This window comes from Panthera leo, chromosome F2, assembly GCF_018350215.1.
Source record: "Panthera leo isolate Ple1 chromosome F2, P.leo_Ple1_pat1.1, whole genome shotgun sequence".
Lineage (NCBI taxonomy): Eukaryota > Metazoa > Chordata > Mammalia > Carnivora > Felidae > Panthera > Panthera leo.
In genome coordinates this window covers 17,022,540-17,039,336 of record NC_056695.1, presented here as the reverse complement: position 1 = coordinate 17,039,336, position 16,797 = coordinate 17,022,540, and the positions used below count along the sequence as shown (strand labels likewise).

At 39.2% G+C, this 16,797-nt stretch overlaps 2 protein-coding genes across 4 annotated transcripts in view; one reads left to right on the top strand and one right to left on the bottom strand.

Moving 5' to 3' along the window:
- The window catches only part of LOC122210578 (ubiquitin-associated protein 1-like), a 59,813-nt gene extending 44,022 nt beyond the window's left edge, over nt 1-15,791 (bottom strand). Inside the window, 3 exon segments of the mRNA XM_042923349.1 lie at nt 14,664-15,422; nt 15,424-15,615; nt 15,618-15,791. Coding sequence (XP_042779283.1) covers nt 14,664-15,422; nt 15,424-15,615; nt 15,618-15,776 — 1,110 coding nt within the window. The 5' untranslated portion in view covers nt 15,777-15,791.
- CRH (corticotropin releasing hormone) overlaps nt 1-16,797 on the top strand; it is a 317,204-nt gene that overhangs the window by 132,544 nt on the left and 167,863 nt on the right. The window lies entirely within an intron of this gene.

Genomic DNA, 16,797 nt, shown 5'->3' with positions numbered 1-16,797 from the left:
CTTGTTTTGTGCTCATAGCTTCCTCTTAATCTTTCCCCAAATGAGAAACATCTTTGGCTGTTTCCGTTTTATGAGAGGAGAGAAGGGCAGTTGGCATAGGGAATATAGGGCAAAAGTTGAAAGCTCCGATGATCCTGGAATTTGGAGATACAGGATTTTGGTCTTTAGATTTTTGCAGCCTTGAAGTAAACTTAACCAGTGAGACATTCAGAGAGAGAGTCCACAGAGTGGAGGGGGCATTAGAGGATTTTCACTGATTCACAAGAGTGTCAGAGTAGTTATGGAACTTCCCACCACTAAAAGATTCACCACTTTCCATGGCAACAGCATAACTTTTGAACTGCTTATTGAGCATTCTACCTATGTTGAGTTAAAACCATTTATCCTCTTGTAACTTAGAGTTATTGGTCCTCGGTCTTTCATCTTTGTGACAACCTTCAAATGTTTGAACATAGCAACCCCATGTTCTTTTCAAGATGACTCTTCTCCCAGCTAAATCTTCCTGGTTTTATTAATAATTTTTATATGAAATGAAATCAAGGAAAATTCACTGTCTTATATCCTTCATTGCATTTAAAAGTATTTAAACTATTTTTTGGGAATCTCACCTTGGCTAAACATTGTGTTCAACATTTTACCTTTAGATTACAGTAAATATTACTGGGTATTTTCTGATTTAATTTTCACAACACTCTCATGAGATACACATTACTAGTATCAGCACTTAGCCAGTAAGGAAACTGAAGCCCAGAGTGGTGAACCAACATGCCTGAGGTGCTGGAGCTGACATTCTAATCTCTATCTTTTGAACTTAGGATTCCATGTTATTAGTCACCACAATAGATCGGTTCTGATTTACTAATGAACCTATTAAAGGGCCATATCTGGTCCCAAATACATGACTTTCGGTATGATCTCACTTGCATGGAGCAGAGCAGAAGTCACTTTATTTTGGAGACTTTGCTTCTGATACTGTAGTCAAGATCTTACGAGTTCTTTGGCAAACACATCATGCTATTGACAAACAATTCCTTGGTTCTTAAAATATGTGCTCTTATCAGGGTATGTCTTCCTAGTTATACTGTAATGCCTGAAGTCCCTAAACCTCCCACAAAAGACCACCAGAGTTGTAAGTCAAAGCCAAGCGGCAAGGGTCGTTTATTGCAGGTTCGAACCTGGTCCTCTGCGCACTCGTCGCCGGTGACGCAAGAGGCCACAATCAGGGTTGGTATAGCGTTTTTATAGACAGAGACAAATAGCACAGGGGAGGTTTCAAATTATGAGGGGCCTGATTAGTTGATTTTAAAGTAAGGACATTTGTTGTTCTCTGATTGGGCATCCTTTGTCTGTCCTTTGGCGGGAAGGCTTTGTCCGTTACTTGTGGCGGGAGGAAGAAAGGGGGAAGGGGGTAGGTGAGGAATGTGCTAAGCAAGCAGGTTTACAGAAGCGAGAAATGCCGGTTAGTTTATGTACAATCACTCATTCCATTACATATCAGACTACATTTAGGAAGTTTTACAACCCATTTTACTACACAGCGGGTTACATTCAGGAAAGGCCTCACAATGCTCGTAGCAAACAGCAAGCAAAACAGACTTCTCAGCAATTGTATTTCTTATCAAAGATCCATAATAAGCAGAAAAGAGAACCTAGCTTTAAACTAAGGCAGGGCTGTCATTTGGATTGTTCCTTTTAATACTTGTGTGGTTTATCTTTTGGACATAAGTGTAGGAATTTGCATTTATATTAACTTTAATTTTATTTAAATTCTGACATCTAGCACCATTGGTTTTTTTCTTGGCTTCCCACAATAGGTCAGGGTGCCCCTGTAAGTTTCGGTGGTATGTTCTTTATTATATTTTTATTTTGATGATAATTTAACAAATAGGAATACACATTTTCTGGCTAATGCCATTGACCATCTTTTTGCCAAAAACAGATAAGTAATCTCAGAGCCCGCCTTCGTGTAATACTTTGTTATAAACTGATGGGCATAGAATAGAGGAAGACAATGGACAAATGATGCATTTCACCTCAGGAAAAGGTCATAGCCGTCCTGGTGGACTGGGCAAATGCAGTTTTCCCAGTAGTCAGAATATGATGGGTAATCTGAGTCATCATACAGATAGTAGTATAGGTATGTGAGACTCAGCCTGTCATGGCTCAGTACCATATTCATGTTGGTTATTTGGTTTCAGCAAAATATCATGTGTCACATTATATTCATTCAATTTGCATTTTATCTGATTTCATAATAAAAGTTATTTATTTTGTAATAACATTAATCATTAATACTTTACATGGATTATTTAATCCGGAAGCAACCTACATAATAGGAATTATTGTTCCTATTTTACAGTTGAGGAGACTAAAGCCTGAAGAATCTAAATAACACTCAAAAGATATAATTTATAACAGGTAGAATTAGAGTTTGAACTTAGACATTCTGATTTTAAGTGCCCAGTCTCTTAGCTGTTCTGTTTTATTTCATGAATTTATTTTGTTTTTATAGTTGTACAGGAGATAGAATATAATATACTTATAACTAGTTTTGTATTTGTATATATTTAAGTAATGTATAATCAAAATAGTTTAATTCAGCTTTAAGTATTTACAAGCACTTTTTTTTCCCCACCCAGAAGAAGTCATTATATATATTTGATAAACTCTGTCAAGGGCATATCTCACCAGAATTCTCTCTATGACAAGCAGAGCTCAGAGTATGAGACTCGGGTGGGGATTGGAAGTCAGGGCCATGCATTGGAGAGACAAGGGACTGGCCATGGCCACAGACTGTGCTTTCCAGGGAGATGGTTCATTAGGCCATACTAGGCCATACTAGGTCCTGAGCCTCCTGAAGTCAGGACCATAATGACAAAAAAGGACTGGAATGAAGGTGGGAATTCTTTGCTGATTAAATGATCAATCAGAATCAACAAGGAGGGGTTTACTCTATATAATTTGTGAAGACATAAAATATATTTTAGAGGGATTTAATAGGGACTAAAACATTAAACATTTTATTAATAAAATAAAATTCACATACATAAAGCAACTTGGTCCACCTTTGGTCCACCAAAATTTGTGTCCTACACAAGTTGTAGCATTCTTTCTTTGGAAGGAACCTTGTAGCCATTCTAGTGGTGTGAATCTCAGGCACACAGTTTTGGATTGGTTTCAGGCTGCCTGCAAGGGGTGTTATGTATTCCCAGCCTCCACTGTGGACATTACTATTTTGTCGATGTGGGGTGGGATCTGGGAATTTGTACTAAAAACCAAAACTCCTCAGGTAATCAAGATGTGTAGCCAACCTTGGGAGCCCTTGACCTTGCCTATCCTTCACTAGCTATGACTGAGATTCGTACAATTCATCAAATATTTTCATTTCTTCCTCCTTTCTGATTACATGGTGGGGTTGCCATTTCTGGCCTTTTTGTGATTCTGGTGAGTAAACTATGAGAAGAAATGATCTGTGCCACTTTAAAATGGGAACGTTTAATATGTGGTACTAGACCTTCAAGGGTCTCTCTTTGCCTTTGGATTGAGAATCAGAAGCATTCAAGAGGATGACTGTCTCATCAGTCTGGGTTTCTGAGGGACCACAGTGAACAAAGCCACCCTAACACCTGCAGAGAACATGTATCATGGGCAAGAAATTCATCTTTGCAGTGTTTAGCCACAAAGCATAAAATAAATCCATTCTGATGATATCATAATATTTATTTGATTAATGTTAGAATTTTTTATTAAAGCAATCCATACATAATTAAAACATCAAATGGTGCTAAAAAAACGTATTTTTAAAAAAAAAACCTTTCTTTTGGGGTGGCTGGGTGGCTGTCGGTTGAGTGTCTGACTTCAGCTCAGGCCATGATCTCACGGTTCGTGAGTTTGAGCCCATGCATCAGTCTCATTTGCTGTCAGCGCAGAGCTTCAGATCCTCTGTCCCCTTTTCTCTCTGTCCCTCCTCCGCTCTTTTTCTCTCTCTCAAAAATAAACATTAAAAAAAAAAAACAACTCCTTTTTTCTTCCCTTCTCAATCTCCTAGTCTGCTTCTCAGAAACAGCCATCTGCTTCTGAGAAACAGCCATTTTAATCTTTCACCTTGTTATATCTGTTTTTTTCTTTGCTTTCATCTATCTAAACAATGTTTACCATGTCATTTCTTGATTTGCCCTGTGTAGATGTTAATCTTTTGCTTCAGTTGTTGAATACTTAGCTCTCTTATATCATGATCACCTCATTTTTTTTTTGTGCCCCTAAGCTCCTATATTATAGATTTTGATTAAAGAATCAGTTTTACATTATAAGATTAGGAGCTAAGAAGTGTTGAGCTAAGAAGTGTTCTTCAGTTGTATTTCCTTTCTTAAACAATGGTATCTTTTTCTCTCTGGAGTTGATAACTACCTAAGTTTATTTGTTTTTCGTTTGCTTAGTTTTCTATGTATCTATGTCCATTCCTGCCTTCTCCCTTTTTACAATACTCCATGTATCTGGCTTAGCAGTAGTTTTTCCAAAATCTCTAGCATATTAAACAATATTTTAGTTTCATCCCTGCTCAAGGTCCCTCTCCCACAGTCATTTGGCCTCTTGCTCTGATTAGGACTGATGTTCTCCAGACCTCATCTACCACAGTCAGCCTGGGACTTCCTTTGCATTTTTCTTGTGTTGGATATGGTATCTTCATTTTTCTTGGAGCTCTCTTAAATTGCAGAAGACCCTACTTGAGTTGCTTCCCAAGAAGAGGTGCGTGAGAAGTAATTTTTTGAGTGCTTCTTTGAAAATGTCTTTATTCTGCCCTTACATTTGTATAATAATTTGGCTGGGTATATAAGTTTAGGTTAGATTTGGTTTTCTTTCAGAACGCTAAAGGTACTTTATCTTCTAGAATACAGTGTTGCTGTTGAGACTTTAATGAGTTTTGATGATTCCATTCCTTTGAATATGATTTTGTAAGGAACTTTACCCATGATATTCTGAAATTTCATGATGATGAGCTGTAGATTGGATTTTTTTGAAAAATGCATTGTGCTGTGTACTCTCTGGTAGACTTCTGCCTAATTCTGGAAATTTTTCTTGTATTCTTTCTTTGATAATCTCCTCCTCATTGTTTTCTTTTTGGGGAACTTCTATTGGTTGCAGAGTTTCTGAACTGATCCTCTGAGTTTTATTTTTTCACTTTTTATTTCCAATGACTTCTCTTTTGGCCCCAGTTTCAATTTTCTGAGTGATTTTCTTCCTTCAACACTTCAATTAAAATTTTCACCTGGTTATAATTTTTAATTTCTAGCGGTGCTTTCTTATTTTCTGATGCTTCCTTTTCACAGCCCAGTTTTACTTTATAAATATGATGGATTCTCTTATTCTTTGAAGATACAGATTTTAAAGGTTTGTTTCATTTTCCTCTATTGCTGTGTGTTTTTTTTTTTTTTCCAGTCTTCTTTTCCCTTTTGTTTGTTTTGAGTTTTCTTTCCTTGAGTGTTTTAAATCTTTGGCTGTTCATTTTTACTTAAAAGGGAAGCAATGAAACGATGATTAAACGCTCTGGGTGCTTGTTGGGGGCTTGTCAACTGGTGAGTTTCATTTCAAGAATGAGTTCCAAATGGCAGTATATTAAAGTATTTCAGGAGGAGACCTTCAGTTCCCTCACAGAATACTACATTATCTTCCTTTCCTGATTGTGTGTGTATGTGCATGTGTTGTGCATGCATGGGTGTGTATGTATACCTGTCTAAAGATATTCTGGGAGTGGGGTGGAGGAAGGGGACTTTCATTATTTTCCTTCCCTCTCACGGTGTTTCTTCTGTCATACCAGTGTGGCAGGTATACCCAAGATTAGAGCTTCTCAGTTTGTTTCTCTGGAGAATAATCTTCCTGTTTTCTTTGGGGGAAGGATTGTCACTGATAGGGCGGTTAGTGAAGGAAGCTAGAGATCAGCTAATTAGCACAGGTTTTTAAGGTATATACCTGTTTTTAACCATACCTCCAACTCTTACTTAAAAAAATTTTTTTTCTAATCTTTATTTTTGAGAGAGAGAGAGAGACACAGAGTGTGAGTGGGGAAGGGTCAGAGAGAGAGGGAGACACAAAATCTGAAGTGGGCTCCAGACTGTTAGCATACAGCCTGGTGCAGGACTCAAACTCACAGTGAGATCAGACCTGAGCTGAAGTCAGACACTTAACTGACTTAGCCACCCAGGCATCCTCTTCCCCCAACTCTTACTTTTAAGTGCTGAACTTTGCAGGGGCTATGCAAGGCACATGGCTCATTTCTGGCCATATTCCCTTTCTGTGGGTTCTAAGGTTGGAACAGCATCCACTCTTTAACACAGTTTTAGACAGTTGTTTTCCTCCTGATTTCCATCTTCCAAAAATATGTTGAAATCTCTCATCTGCTGTTGTTTTCTCTCATTCTCTTTTTTTTTTTTTCCTGATCGGATATCATTTTATTTATTTATTTTTTTAAAGAATTACTTTATGGGCTTTGGAAGGAGCAGAGATAAATGCCAGTCCTCCAGGTTTAATGGGAAGTCTACCACTCCCTCACTTTTCAGAGGAAAAGGAAACCCTGGGAGGTTGAGGGACTTTCACAAGGTTATGCACTCACTGTAGCAGAGAGGAGAGCACAGACTTGAATCAGAAAGCCTGATTTTGAATCCTGTATCTGTGGAATACTACTTATTTGATTACTCAAAATTTTAGTTTCTCATCTATAAAATAAGGATAATAATAGTGCCTGCTTTCTAGGGTTGTTGTGAGAATTAAATGAACTATGTCATATAAAGAGTTCAAAACAGTGCCTGACTGAGTAATTTGTGCCTAATATATGTTAGCTATTGTTATTATTACTATATCTTTGTAATTATTATTTACCCCTGCCTTCCCAAAGCTCAAAAACTACTGACAGGAATGTAAAATTCATTGGACATCTTTAGTCCTTTTTCTACTGATAGAATTAGAAATATACATGTGGGCCATCTTTTTTATTTTAGTGCATTTTCTTTTTTACTCATTATAACAGAGCCAGAGTCATTCCCTTTTGTTAAGCCAGTCATAATTAGTTTTAGACTTCTGTTTTGTGAATGTATATGGGTACTAATGGATAAAATTACCTTCAGAGTGCAACTAAAATTAAGTGTGATAGAAGAACACACAAGGCATGTAAGGATTTGGGCTTAAACTGTCCCTGGCTAATAGGTGACTGTAAGCAAACTGGGCTGGTCTGCTTGATGTGCTGATCTGGCCTGCCCTCCTTACAGGGTGCTGAGGGAAAGAAGGTGTTTCCTGTGCAAGCTGTCTGTAGAGGTGAAGGGACTTCTTTTTTTGCTGAAAGGTCTGAGGGTGGTGTCGTACTTCTTGGAAGGCATGCTCTGGAGCATGCTGTGGCACTGAGTGCTTGGTCTCTATGGTGAGTCTAGCTGAGGCCAGAGGAGATCCTGGATGCCTGACTGGGAGAATTAATCCAGTATTGGTCAAAAATGTTTGTCCTTAGTAGTGAATTCCTGAGGTATTCAATGAAATACTAAAAAAAACCAAAAACGCTAGCCTGCTAGGGAATGGAAGTTCCTGGGAAAGGCAGTAAAGGAGAGATAGGATTAGAAAAATTAGAGAATCCCCCAGGGAAAAAACGGAGCAGGAGTGGGATGCTTTTTGCTTCTTGTTCTTTTTACATTTGCTCCCACAGCCTGGGCTTCATTCCCCTCCCCTGGTAAGGAGATATAGGAACAGCCAAAGGAAGGAAGAAAAAGCTGAAGACTCATGATGAGTTTGGAAGAGCCAGGAAATGGTCCTTGTGTCATCTGCTACTTGAAGAGATTATTGCTTTCACTTCGTTTGTTGGTTTTAACCTCATGGTTTTGGCATGACTGACCATCTTAATGTAGGAATGATTCCGTACTCTAATATCTAATTCCCCTTTCCTTTACCAGCACATTTCCTAAAAACCAATGATAATATTCTGACAAAATCAGAACCCATATGTTATTCATATTCTGTATCGTGGTATATTATCTGTAGTGCTAATATTTGATTCTTGACCCTTGAGGTCATGGCATGAAGTATTGGTCTGTTTCTCATCAAAGAACCTCTCTGGATGTAGAATTATTCTTCCCTGACAGCAAAGCCACATGTGGGCTCCTTGTCAGTGAGGAAACAGAAATCATAAGTGCCTTATTTGTGCTCTCCTGGTGTACCATCAAGAATAGATACCAGGACCACTAGCATTTATTTTCCTATTTGATTTATTAGTATAAATATTAGAAATATGGAATCCAAAAAAATTCATGTGTATTGAAGAATAAGTTCTTTTTTAAGATTCTCATCAATATGCTACACTTTATTTATTTATTTATTTATTTATTTATTTATTTATTTATTATTTTTCTATGTAAATATGGTACACTTTAAACATGTATCAGTGCTGAACTGACAGTTCCATTAGAAGTTGGGGGAGGTCATGTTTGTGTGCCACCTAGGAGCTTGTGTACTGAGAAAACTCTCTCAAAACTTCTGGGTCTGCACTGTTCTTACTAGCTTTTGTTTCTAAGTTGCCCCACTGATACATTGCAAGAAAGCCAAGAGAAGGAGAAGGACAAGTGAGAGGGAGAGATGGAGGGAGGGAAAGAGAGATATTGATTCATTGTTATTTTCCTTTGTGTGCTGTAATTTTCCCATAGAAAAGTTAAAAGTTCTGAGTTACTTGAATAAGGACATTGAGTGTACAGTCAGCCATTTAGAGTGAATGGAAACCTTCGACTTTGTCAGCATGCCTACATTCAGCCCACACTTTAAGCAGTGAGTGATGGAAGATGAACAGGAGAGAAAAGCGTATGGATTGGTGAGTTAGTTATGGAATTATGAATAATGAATAGGTATATCTCAGGGTATTCAAAGTACAGAAAGCCGTATTTTTGGGGCCTAATGTTAGTGTATCTACACTACACTAGTGTATCTACAGATATTAGCCAAAGTTTTAATTTTTTTTTCTCCTTCCAAAATTTGGGCAAAAGCATGGCACAATGTTACTTATGCTTAACAACAGTTCTTCTTCTTCTTTTTTTTTTTTTAAGTTTATTTATTTATTTTGAGAGAGAGTGCAAGCTGAGGAGGGGCAGAGAGAGAGAGTCCCAAGCAGGCTCCATGCTTCAGCATGGAGCCTGACACAGGGCTCGATCCCATGAACTGTGAGATCATCCCATGAACTGTGAGAACAGGGCTTGATCCCGTGAACTGTGAGATCCCGTGAACTGTGAGATCCCATGAACTGTGAGCTGAATTCAAGAGCTGGACGCTTAACTGACTGGGAAACCCAGGCGCTTCTATGCTTAACAGTTCTAACAAATGTTTGGTGTAAGTGGAAGCAGAAATAAGTAGCTAAGATGAGACTATAGAGTGATTTGCAGCTTTCTTTCTGTCTGTTGTTCTTCCTGGGAAGACAGTAGAGAGTCCAGAGTAAGAGCTTGGAGTTAGACAACTTGGTCCAATCCTGGTGTTGTGGGTGGAGGGGTCTCTGGATACTGTTTGGTGTGCAGAGTATTTATTGCTACCAACTCTTGTGGACAGGAGAGGGAGGAAGCAGGATTGGGTAGAGGGAGGAGTGGAACTATAGTGTAGGTCCAGCATAGCATCAGTACCCGCTGGCCCGCTGGGGAGTCCTTGAGTGTGTATGAGCCATTACACCTGTCCCTCAGAGATCCCAAAAGGTCACACCTTTATACCTCAGTGGTACTCAGCCATTGGGCTTGGGCTGCCCTGGGAAGGGTGTGGTTTTGAGTGAGGTACTGTCTGCAGCTGAGGAGTATCCTGAAGGAGCTGACAGCTTGAGGCTGTCACTGATAGCACTCTCAGGAGCTGGGAGAAGTCCTTCCTTGAAGGGAAGGGGGGGTGCTGTCTGGGTGGCACAGCTCCATGTCTGCTACACATCTCCCTTTTTAAAAGGTATACAATCTTGGACATGTTACTTAAAACCTCAGTGGGGACTTAGTTTCCTTATCTGTTAAATAGGGATAATAACTACCTCTCTCTTAAAGTTTTTGTGAGGATTTAGTGAATTATTGAAAAGCCCTTAGAACTGTGACTGGCACATAATAAATGTTAGCTATTATTCTATTTAAGTAATCTTCCCCTCCCCTAATGGTGTCCCATTTAATGGAGAAAGGTTGTAGCATTTTTCAGACTTTGTAAGATATAGTTCACATTCTGGGGAGAAGGTCACGGCAGCCCTTTTTAAAAGAAATCATAATTGGGATACTTCATGTTCTCTCCTTGTCACTTGATGTTATGTGATCTATACTGCTAGCAGAATGTGCTAATGACCTCTGAGTAATAGAATATTAACAATTCCTAATAAGCTGAACATCATAGAGAGCTATTTAAAAATGATTTGTAAATTACATGATTCTGTTCTTAATACTTGTGCATTCCCCTCATAAAATAATATTTTAGGATTGATAATTAAAGGATTTGGTCTTTAACCCTCTAATGATTCATAAATGCTCATTTTTACTGTTTTGTTAAAGTCTAAATGGAAATTTAAGGCCTATTGGAGTTTTTTTAGGTCCTATAGTTTTGAATTTTTCAAATTTTCTTTGAAAAGCACTGAATATGAAAAAAAAGAAAAGCACTGAATATATCAAATAAAGCCCTTTAAATTCCATTCATGACTGAATTTGAAAGGATTATGCTCTCATCTGAGAAGTGGCAAATTACCAATGATGATGATGCTATTGAATTATCAACTAGGGAGAACTACTGAAGAAAATGGGTGGGGGATAAGGCGATGGGGAAAGGAGAATCTGCTAGAAATAAAGACCAATTACTTCTTTCCATCTATTTGTTCACTGAAAAGATATTAATCTAGCACCCAGTGTACCCTAGGTAGGATGCTGGGTGCTGAGGTAAATAGAAAACAAATCCTTCTTTTGAGGAGTTTATGGCCTATTAGGGATTACAGTTGGTGGGGGTGCAGCACGGAGATGTGCACAGTGTTATAAATGTTGTAATAAAGATACAAGGTGACATTGAGGTGGGAGACCTGCATTTAGGGTCTCACCTGGGGAATGGCAAAGAAGGAAGTGATGTCAGAGATATCATGGATGAAAAACAAGAGGTACTTGACCATCAATCTGCTGATGGAATAAGACAAGGGACTGACTACTTAATAAGAGTTAGACTTTCAAGCCCAGGTGGTAGGAAGAATGGGAATATCCTTGGAAAAATAGGATATTTGGGGAAGATGACAGATTTGGTTTTAGACATGTTAGTTTTAAGCACATTGGAACATCCAGGTAGAAATACCTATCAGGCAGGTATATCGGCTTGTGAGGGAATTCATGGATCAGAAAAGAAAAGAAAACAAAGTTTGCATTGATGATTCAAAAACAAAGTATATATTCAGTCGAACAGTTTGAGATCAAATGTGTATTGTGCATCCCAAAGTAAAATTTTCATAATTCTATTTTTTATTACATTGAATTTTATTCAGTTGAAATGCCTGAAATGAAGCACAATGATTATATGCTTAATGCCTCATTTGCTAGTATGCCTGTATCTGATTTGCTTCATTATTCTGTGAGTGGCTAAGCTGAAAAGTATGAGGCCTGCTAATCTTTCAAAAAAATATAAAATATCACTTGCTTGTCAAATTCAACTAATGGAGAACTATATAAAGAGTGAAAGGCTGCTTTCTTCAGGCCCCAGCCCATCTTGCTCCCCACATCTACTGACTGCTAGTGTTTGGTTTATATCATTATGGTCTTTTAAATGCAAATATAAATATGTGTCTGAATATTTTATATAAGTGGGTTCATACAGTATATGCTTCCTTGCATCCTTTTTTTTTTTCACAGAATAGTATATCGTGGATCTGTTACCTTTTTGAAACATATATATCTTATTCTTCTTACTGCATAATATGTACCTGTGTACAGATGAATTCTAACTCATTTGACTATTCCTCTATGGATGTATGTCTACTTTGCTGTTTTTCTAGTTACATAGTGTATCTGCAAACATCTTTGTGTATACATCTGTATACTTGTTCCAGTGTCTTAGAAATGCAATCACTAGTTCAAAGGGAATCCACATTTTTTTAAAGTAAGCTCTATGCCCAACGTGGGGTTCAAACTTACAATCCCAAGATCAGGAGTTGCAAGTTCTATCATTTAAGTCAGCCAGGTGCCCCAGAAATCTACCTTTTAAATTTTGATATATTCAGCAAATTGAATCTAAAGAGGTTATACCAATTTATATTCCCTTAAAAGTTTCTTTTTTTTCTTTCAGTAATTACAGCTGATTTTCATTGTGTACAAAGGAATTTGTATACATTATTTCATTTAATCCTTAAAAGAGTCCTTTGAGTCCTGAACTGAGGCTCAGAGAAATTAAATATGATGCCCAAAGTCACATAGCTTGTAAGCAGTAGAGCCAGTATTTGAAACCAGTTTGATACGGGAACTCATGCCCTTAACTACTTCCTGTCCTGCTTCTCCAAAGGAAAAAAAGACCACAAATTGCAGACAATAGGGACCTCTAGAATACTGTGCTTGAGCCTCAAATTCGGTTGATTTTCTTGGGTGCCAAAAAGAAAGGAAAACAGTTATTTAGAACTAATGTTAAAGACTTCTTTTGAGTCAGATTGTCATTTCCCTGTACCTGTACCTTTCCAGTCATCTTGTCTTGCATCCTGCTCTAGAAAAGCTCAAAGATTCTTTATCTAATCTCATCCCCAAAGATTTAAGTTACTGAGGGACTAGAGGGCTCAGGCCAATGTTGGCTGTATTCACTGCAACTGTCTTCAGCATCTGCTAACAGTGGCATAGTTTGTGTTCATTATTCTGATGCAGTGGGGTATCTGAGCAAGGGGCACAGAGGAGAGGAACATGGCCAAGACCCAGTGGCTCTCCTTGTGAATATTTAAAAGCCATTTAAATAGATTTCTTTTTATCTCCTAATTTCCTATTGATGACAGCACTGAAACTACTTGTCTCATTTTTCAAATTAAAGCTTCCTAGAGCAAAATGGCCTGGAGACTGAGCAGCTCTTGAGGCTCTATTAATCACACGGGTGAGGGTGGGGAGCCCAATAAATTGTTCAGGGAGTGGAAAAGTACTTGAGACTTATTAAGACCACCTCTCCCTTCAGCCAACCTCTTCACACTTGCTTCTTTGAGGCTGGTTTCTTGTGAAGGGTCTTTTCGGTTTTTTCTTCAGAAATGATTTCATAAGTACCTTTTTTCAACGTACACCTATTGATTTCTCTCAAAGACCTTTGCTGGAGTCAGGCAGCTGGCCCTGGGCCCTTCTGATGCATCTGCTCTCAGAAGACAGGACTCTGAGAAGGCATCATGAAGTCCTAAGCTGTAGTCTGCTCTGGGCCATTGTCTCCCTTGGGTTTAGGAACCAGAGTGATGTGGGATGGAATCCTGACTCAACCATTGTTAGTTATATGACACTGGACAAGCAACTTAACTTATATTTGCTCATCTGTAAAGCCTTGGTGTGTCCCTATTGGGATAATATCTGTCTCCCAGGGTTATTTTTAGGATGAGTTATAAGTTGTCTCTCTTTTGTCTGTAACTGGAAAATCAAGTACCAGCTTTGTCCTTCATCTATTGTGTAGCAATAGAATTTCCAGAGCAGTTGAGCTAGGTTGGTAAGTGTTGGGGCTTTGAGGCTACTTTTCAGAGCTCTATACATAAGATCCTGAGAAAGCACCATTTACTCATTTCAAATCTAGGATTGGGGTGCTGGTAGAGATATCAGTGGGTAACAGTGGTTATCCACTGTTTATCAATGTTAGCTCCATAAAATTTGTGCAAGTTACTTAACCTCTCTCAACCTCTTTCCTTTGTATTTAGATATTTTCCTTTGTATTTAGATATTTAATGATGTACAACATAATACCAAAAAAAAAAAAAAAAGAAGAAGGAGACTAATTTCTATGACTTGATGTTACTTATTGCATCATCCTAGAGCAGGGAGCTGGAGGGAGAGGCTGTTCTCCAAGTAGAACTGAGGTGGAGTTAGTGCTGGACTGCTGAAATCACAGCCTGTTTCTCCCCCACTCAATATGCTGGGAAAGGGCCAATGATTTCTTAAACTGATGACTGTTTCCTAAATCAGAGGGCTCCAAAATCTTAGTAGCAGAGGATTGTGGTCCAAACCAAGCCAAAAGAAAGACTGAGGCATGGAAGCATAGTAACTGACTGGCAGAGAGGCAAACTCAATACCCCATGGGCAAAAGGACATTCTTTGCATCACAGAGACATTGCAGGACCAGTGTAGCACTAAGAGACTTTGTTAAAAGGAGAAAAAAACAAAAACAAAAAAATCCTGGGAGAACCTTTCACTAGCACTAAACTTAGGTTAGAGCTCAGTCCATCGGTGCAGGAGAGGGAAACATCTAGCCCTAAAGCAGCACTGAGTCTGGCCCTCCCACCCCTTCTCCCTGACTCCTTTTAACAGCTGGGCCAAGTTTCTGTTCAGGATGTACAGACCCCAGAAGGACCAGGAAATCTCTCTGAAGGGCCGAGGTGGCGAGGACACTTCTCAAAATACAAATACATTTAATATGGAAGGAGCCAGAGCAGTTCTGGAGGCTTTCATATATCCAAATCTTTCCTACTTTCTCCCCAGCTCAGAGACAGGCAAGCACAGTCTCCATACCTTACCCTCCACCCTCAAAAGAAAATGGTAAGTGTGCTCCTTCCTCCTTGTACATTCTGTGCACCTAGACAAGACAGAGAGGGAAGGCATCCGGGAGATCAGGCCTGAGGGAGTCAGGGTTGGCACCTCTGTGCCACTGTCTGTGTTGAAAGCTGAAAGCCTAAGAGTATAATGCCAACTGAACTCACTGGCACTACTTTGGGTGCAAGGCGTTAGGGAATTCCAGAAGGTGCCATTATGGAGATTGGATGTGTTATGGAAAGTGCTTGTCAGCTTGGCTGTCTTCTGTTTGCTATCATCAGAGTCAAGTTTGGGGAAGAACAGGGATTTGATATTGCTTACTACAGGAATTGCGGGGAGGGATACTTTGAAAGATAGTGACATCTCATAGTTGCCCAACTGTGTTAAGGTTATAAAGCCACTGGATGTGTGAAGAGGCTTGATATCTAGGGTTGCCCGCTCCAGGGATGCCAGGACTTCCTCATCCTGTAACACCGACCCAGAGCCTCCTCTGGGCAAGTTATTGTCCAATAACTGAGCCATAACGGGTTTAGTGGTTCCTACTAGAATGTTTCTCAGCTCTTCCTTCTCAGTAGTTTTAAACTCCAGATTGTCCAAAGGGTCTTCTTCACACTTAAAGTCAGCAGGATTGAAATCTGTCTTTATGTGAGGTGGGCTGACAACTTTTTGTTTCATGATATTGCTGCTGACCCAAGGCAGGGTGAGGATGCTATGTTGTAAGCTGTCAAGGAAGGGGGTAGATAGCAGACGGCAGTGTGGCTGTACTGTATGTCTCAGAGAAGCTCGTTTTGCTGTCACCCGCTGGGCCACTCTTAGAATTCACTTTAGCTACTATTTCCTCAGTCTTGTACTCTGCTTCCTGCTGGGCTTCTTGGATTTTCTTAATATCTTCAGCCCATTCAATAGTTTTCTTTTACGAGGAGAAGTCATATACTGTACTTCTCCAACAATGTGTAAACAATCAGGCAAGGAGGAGCCAATAGGTAGACCAACTTTAGCTGGTGTTTTGAATTTGTCTCCTGTCTTAAATGGGACATCATCAAGGTAACTGAAAATCTCATGAAAATCTGTGCCCAACTTCTTAGAAGCCATTTAGAACCTGAACGCCGCTGCTATCCCACAAGCTGAAAGGTGCTGGCACTGGCTGGCCTCCCAGGCTCAGTCCCCACTGAGCTCCTGATGGTCCCTAGGGAGAATGACCACCACCACCACCACCACCACCACCACCACCACCACCTCCAACTCTGTCCACCCTGGGCTAGGCCATCACCATTGCCAGTACTGCAGCCACCATGTTGAAGTCCTCTCAATTTTTTCTTTTTTCTTGGAAAAAAGGATATAGTACAAGTCTCTATTGGATATAGTTGCTGTGAGGTTTAATGAGAACTTCATATCCCAATTGCCTGCTTTATTTTTCCATTGAGGTACCTTTCATGATTTTACGTCACAGTTTCCTTGTTTATCTTCCTTGTTTATCTTCACGACTGTCTCCCTTTTCCAGTGTAAGTTCCATAAAGCCAGAGATTTTGTCTGTTCTTCTTTACTCCTCATTTTGCCTTACAAAGTGCCTGGCACATAACAGATACTAAAATATTTTGCTGAATGAATGAGTATGTAATGCATGGAATAGTGCCTGAAACATAGTAGGCACTCCATTAATGTGAACTTTAAAAAAATCAGTAGCTACTATCTATAAATTGAGGGTAATAAAATACCTACCTCATAGAATAAAATAGAAGAGCAGAGCACACAGTAAGCCTTCAATTAGTGGCAACTGGATTATGTATGAATAAGTTTTAGTCATTTTCAGCTAAAATGTTTTGTGAAGAAAGCACTCCTACTACTCTGTGTTTCAGCTTACAGCTTTTTAAAAGCTTGACTTCATCCTTGTGTGAGGGATGAGGAAGGGTTCAGGAAGAGGCTTGTACAGGCAGTGGGTGTTAGGCAATTTTATTTTATTTTTTTAAGTTTTTATCGAAATTCCAGTTAGTTAACATACAGTGTAGTATTAGATTCAGGTGTAGAATTTAGTGATTCTTCACTTACATACAACACCTGGTGCTCATCACAACAATCTTTAATCCCCACCACCTATTTAACCCATGACCCCCAC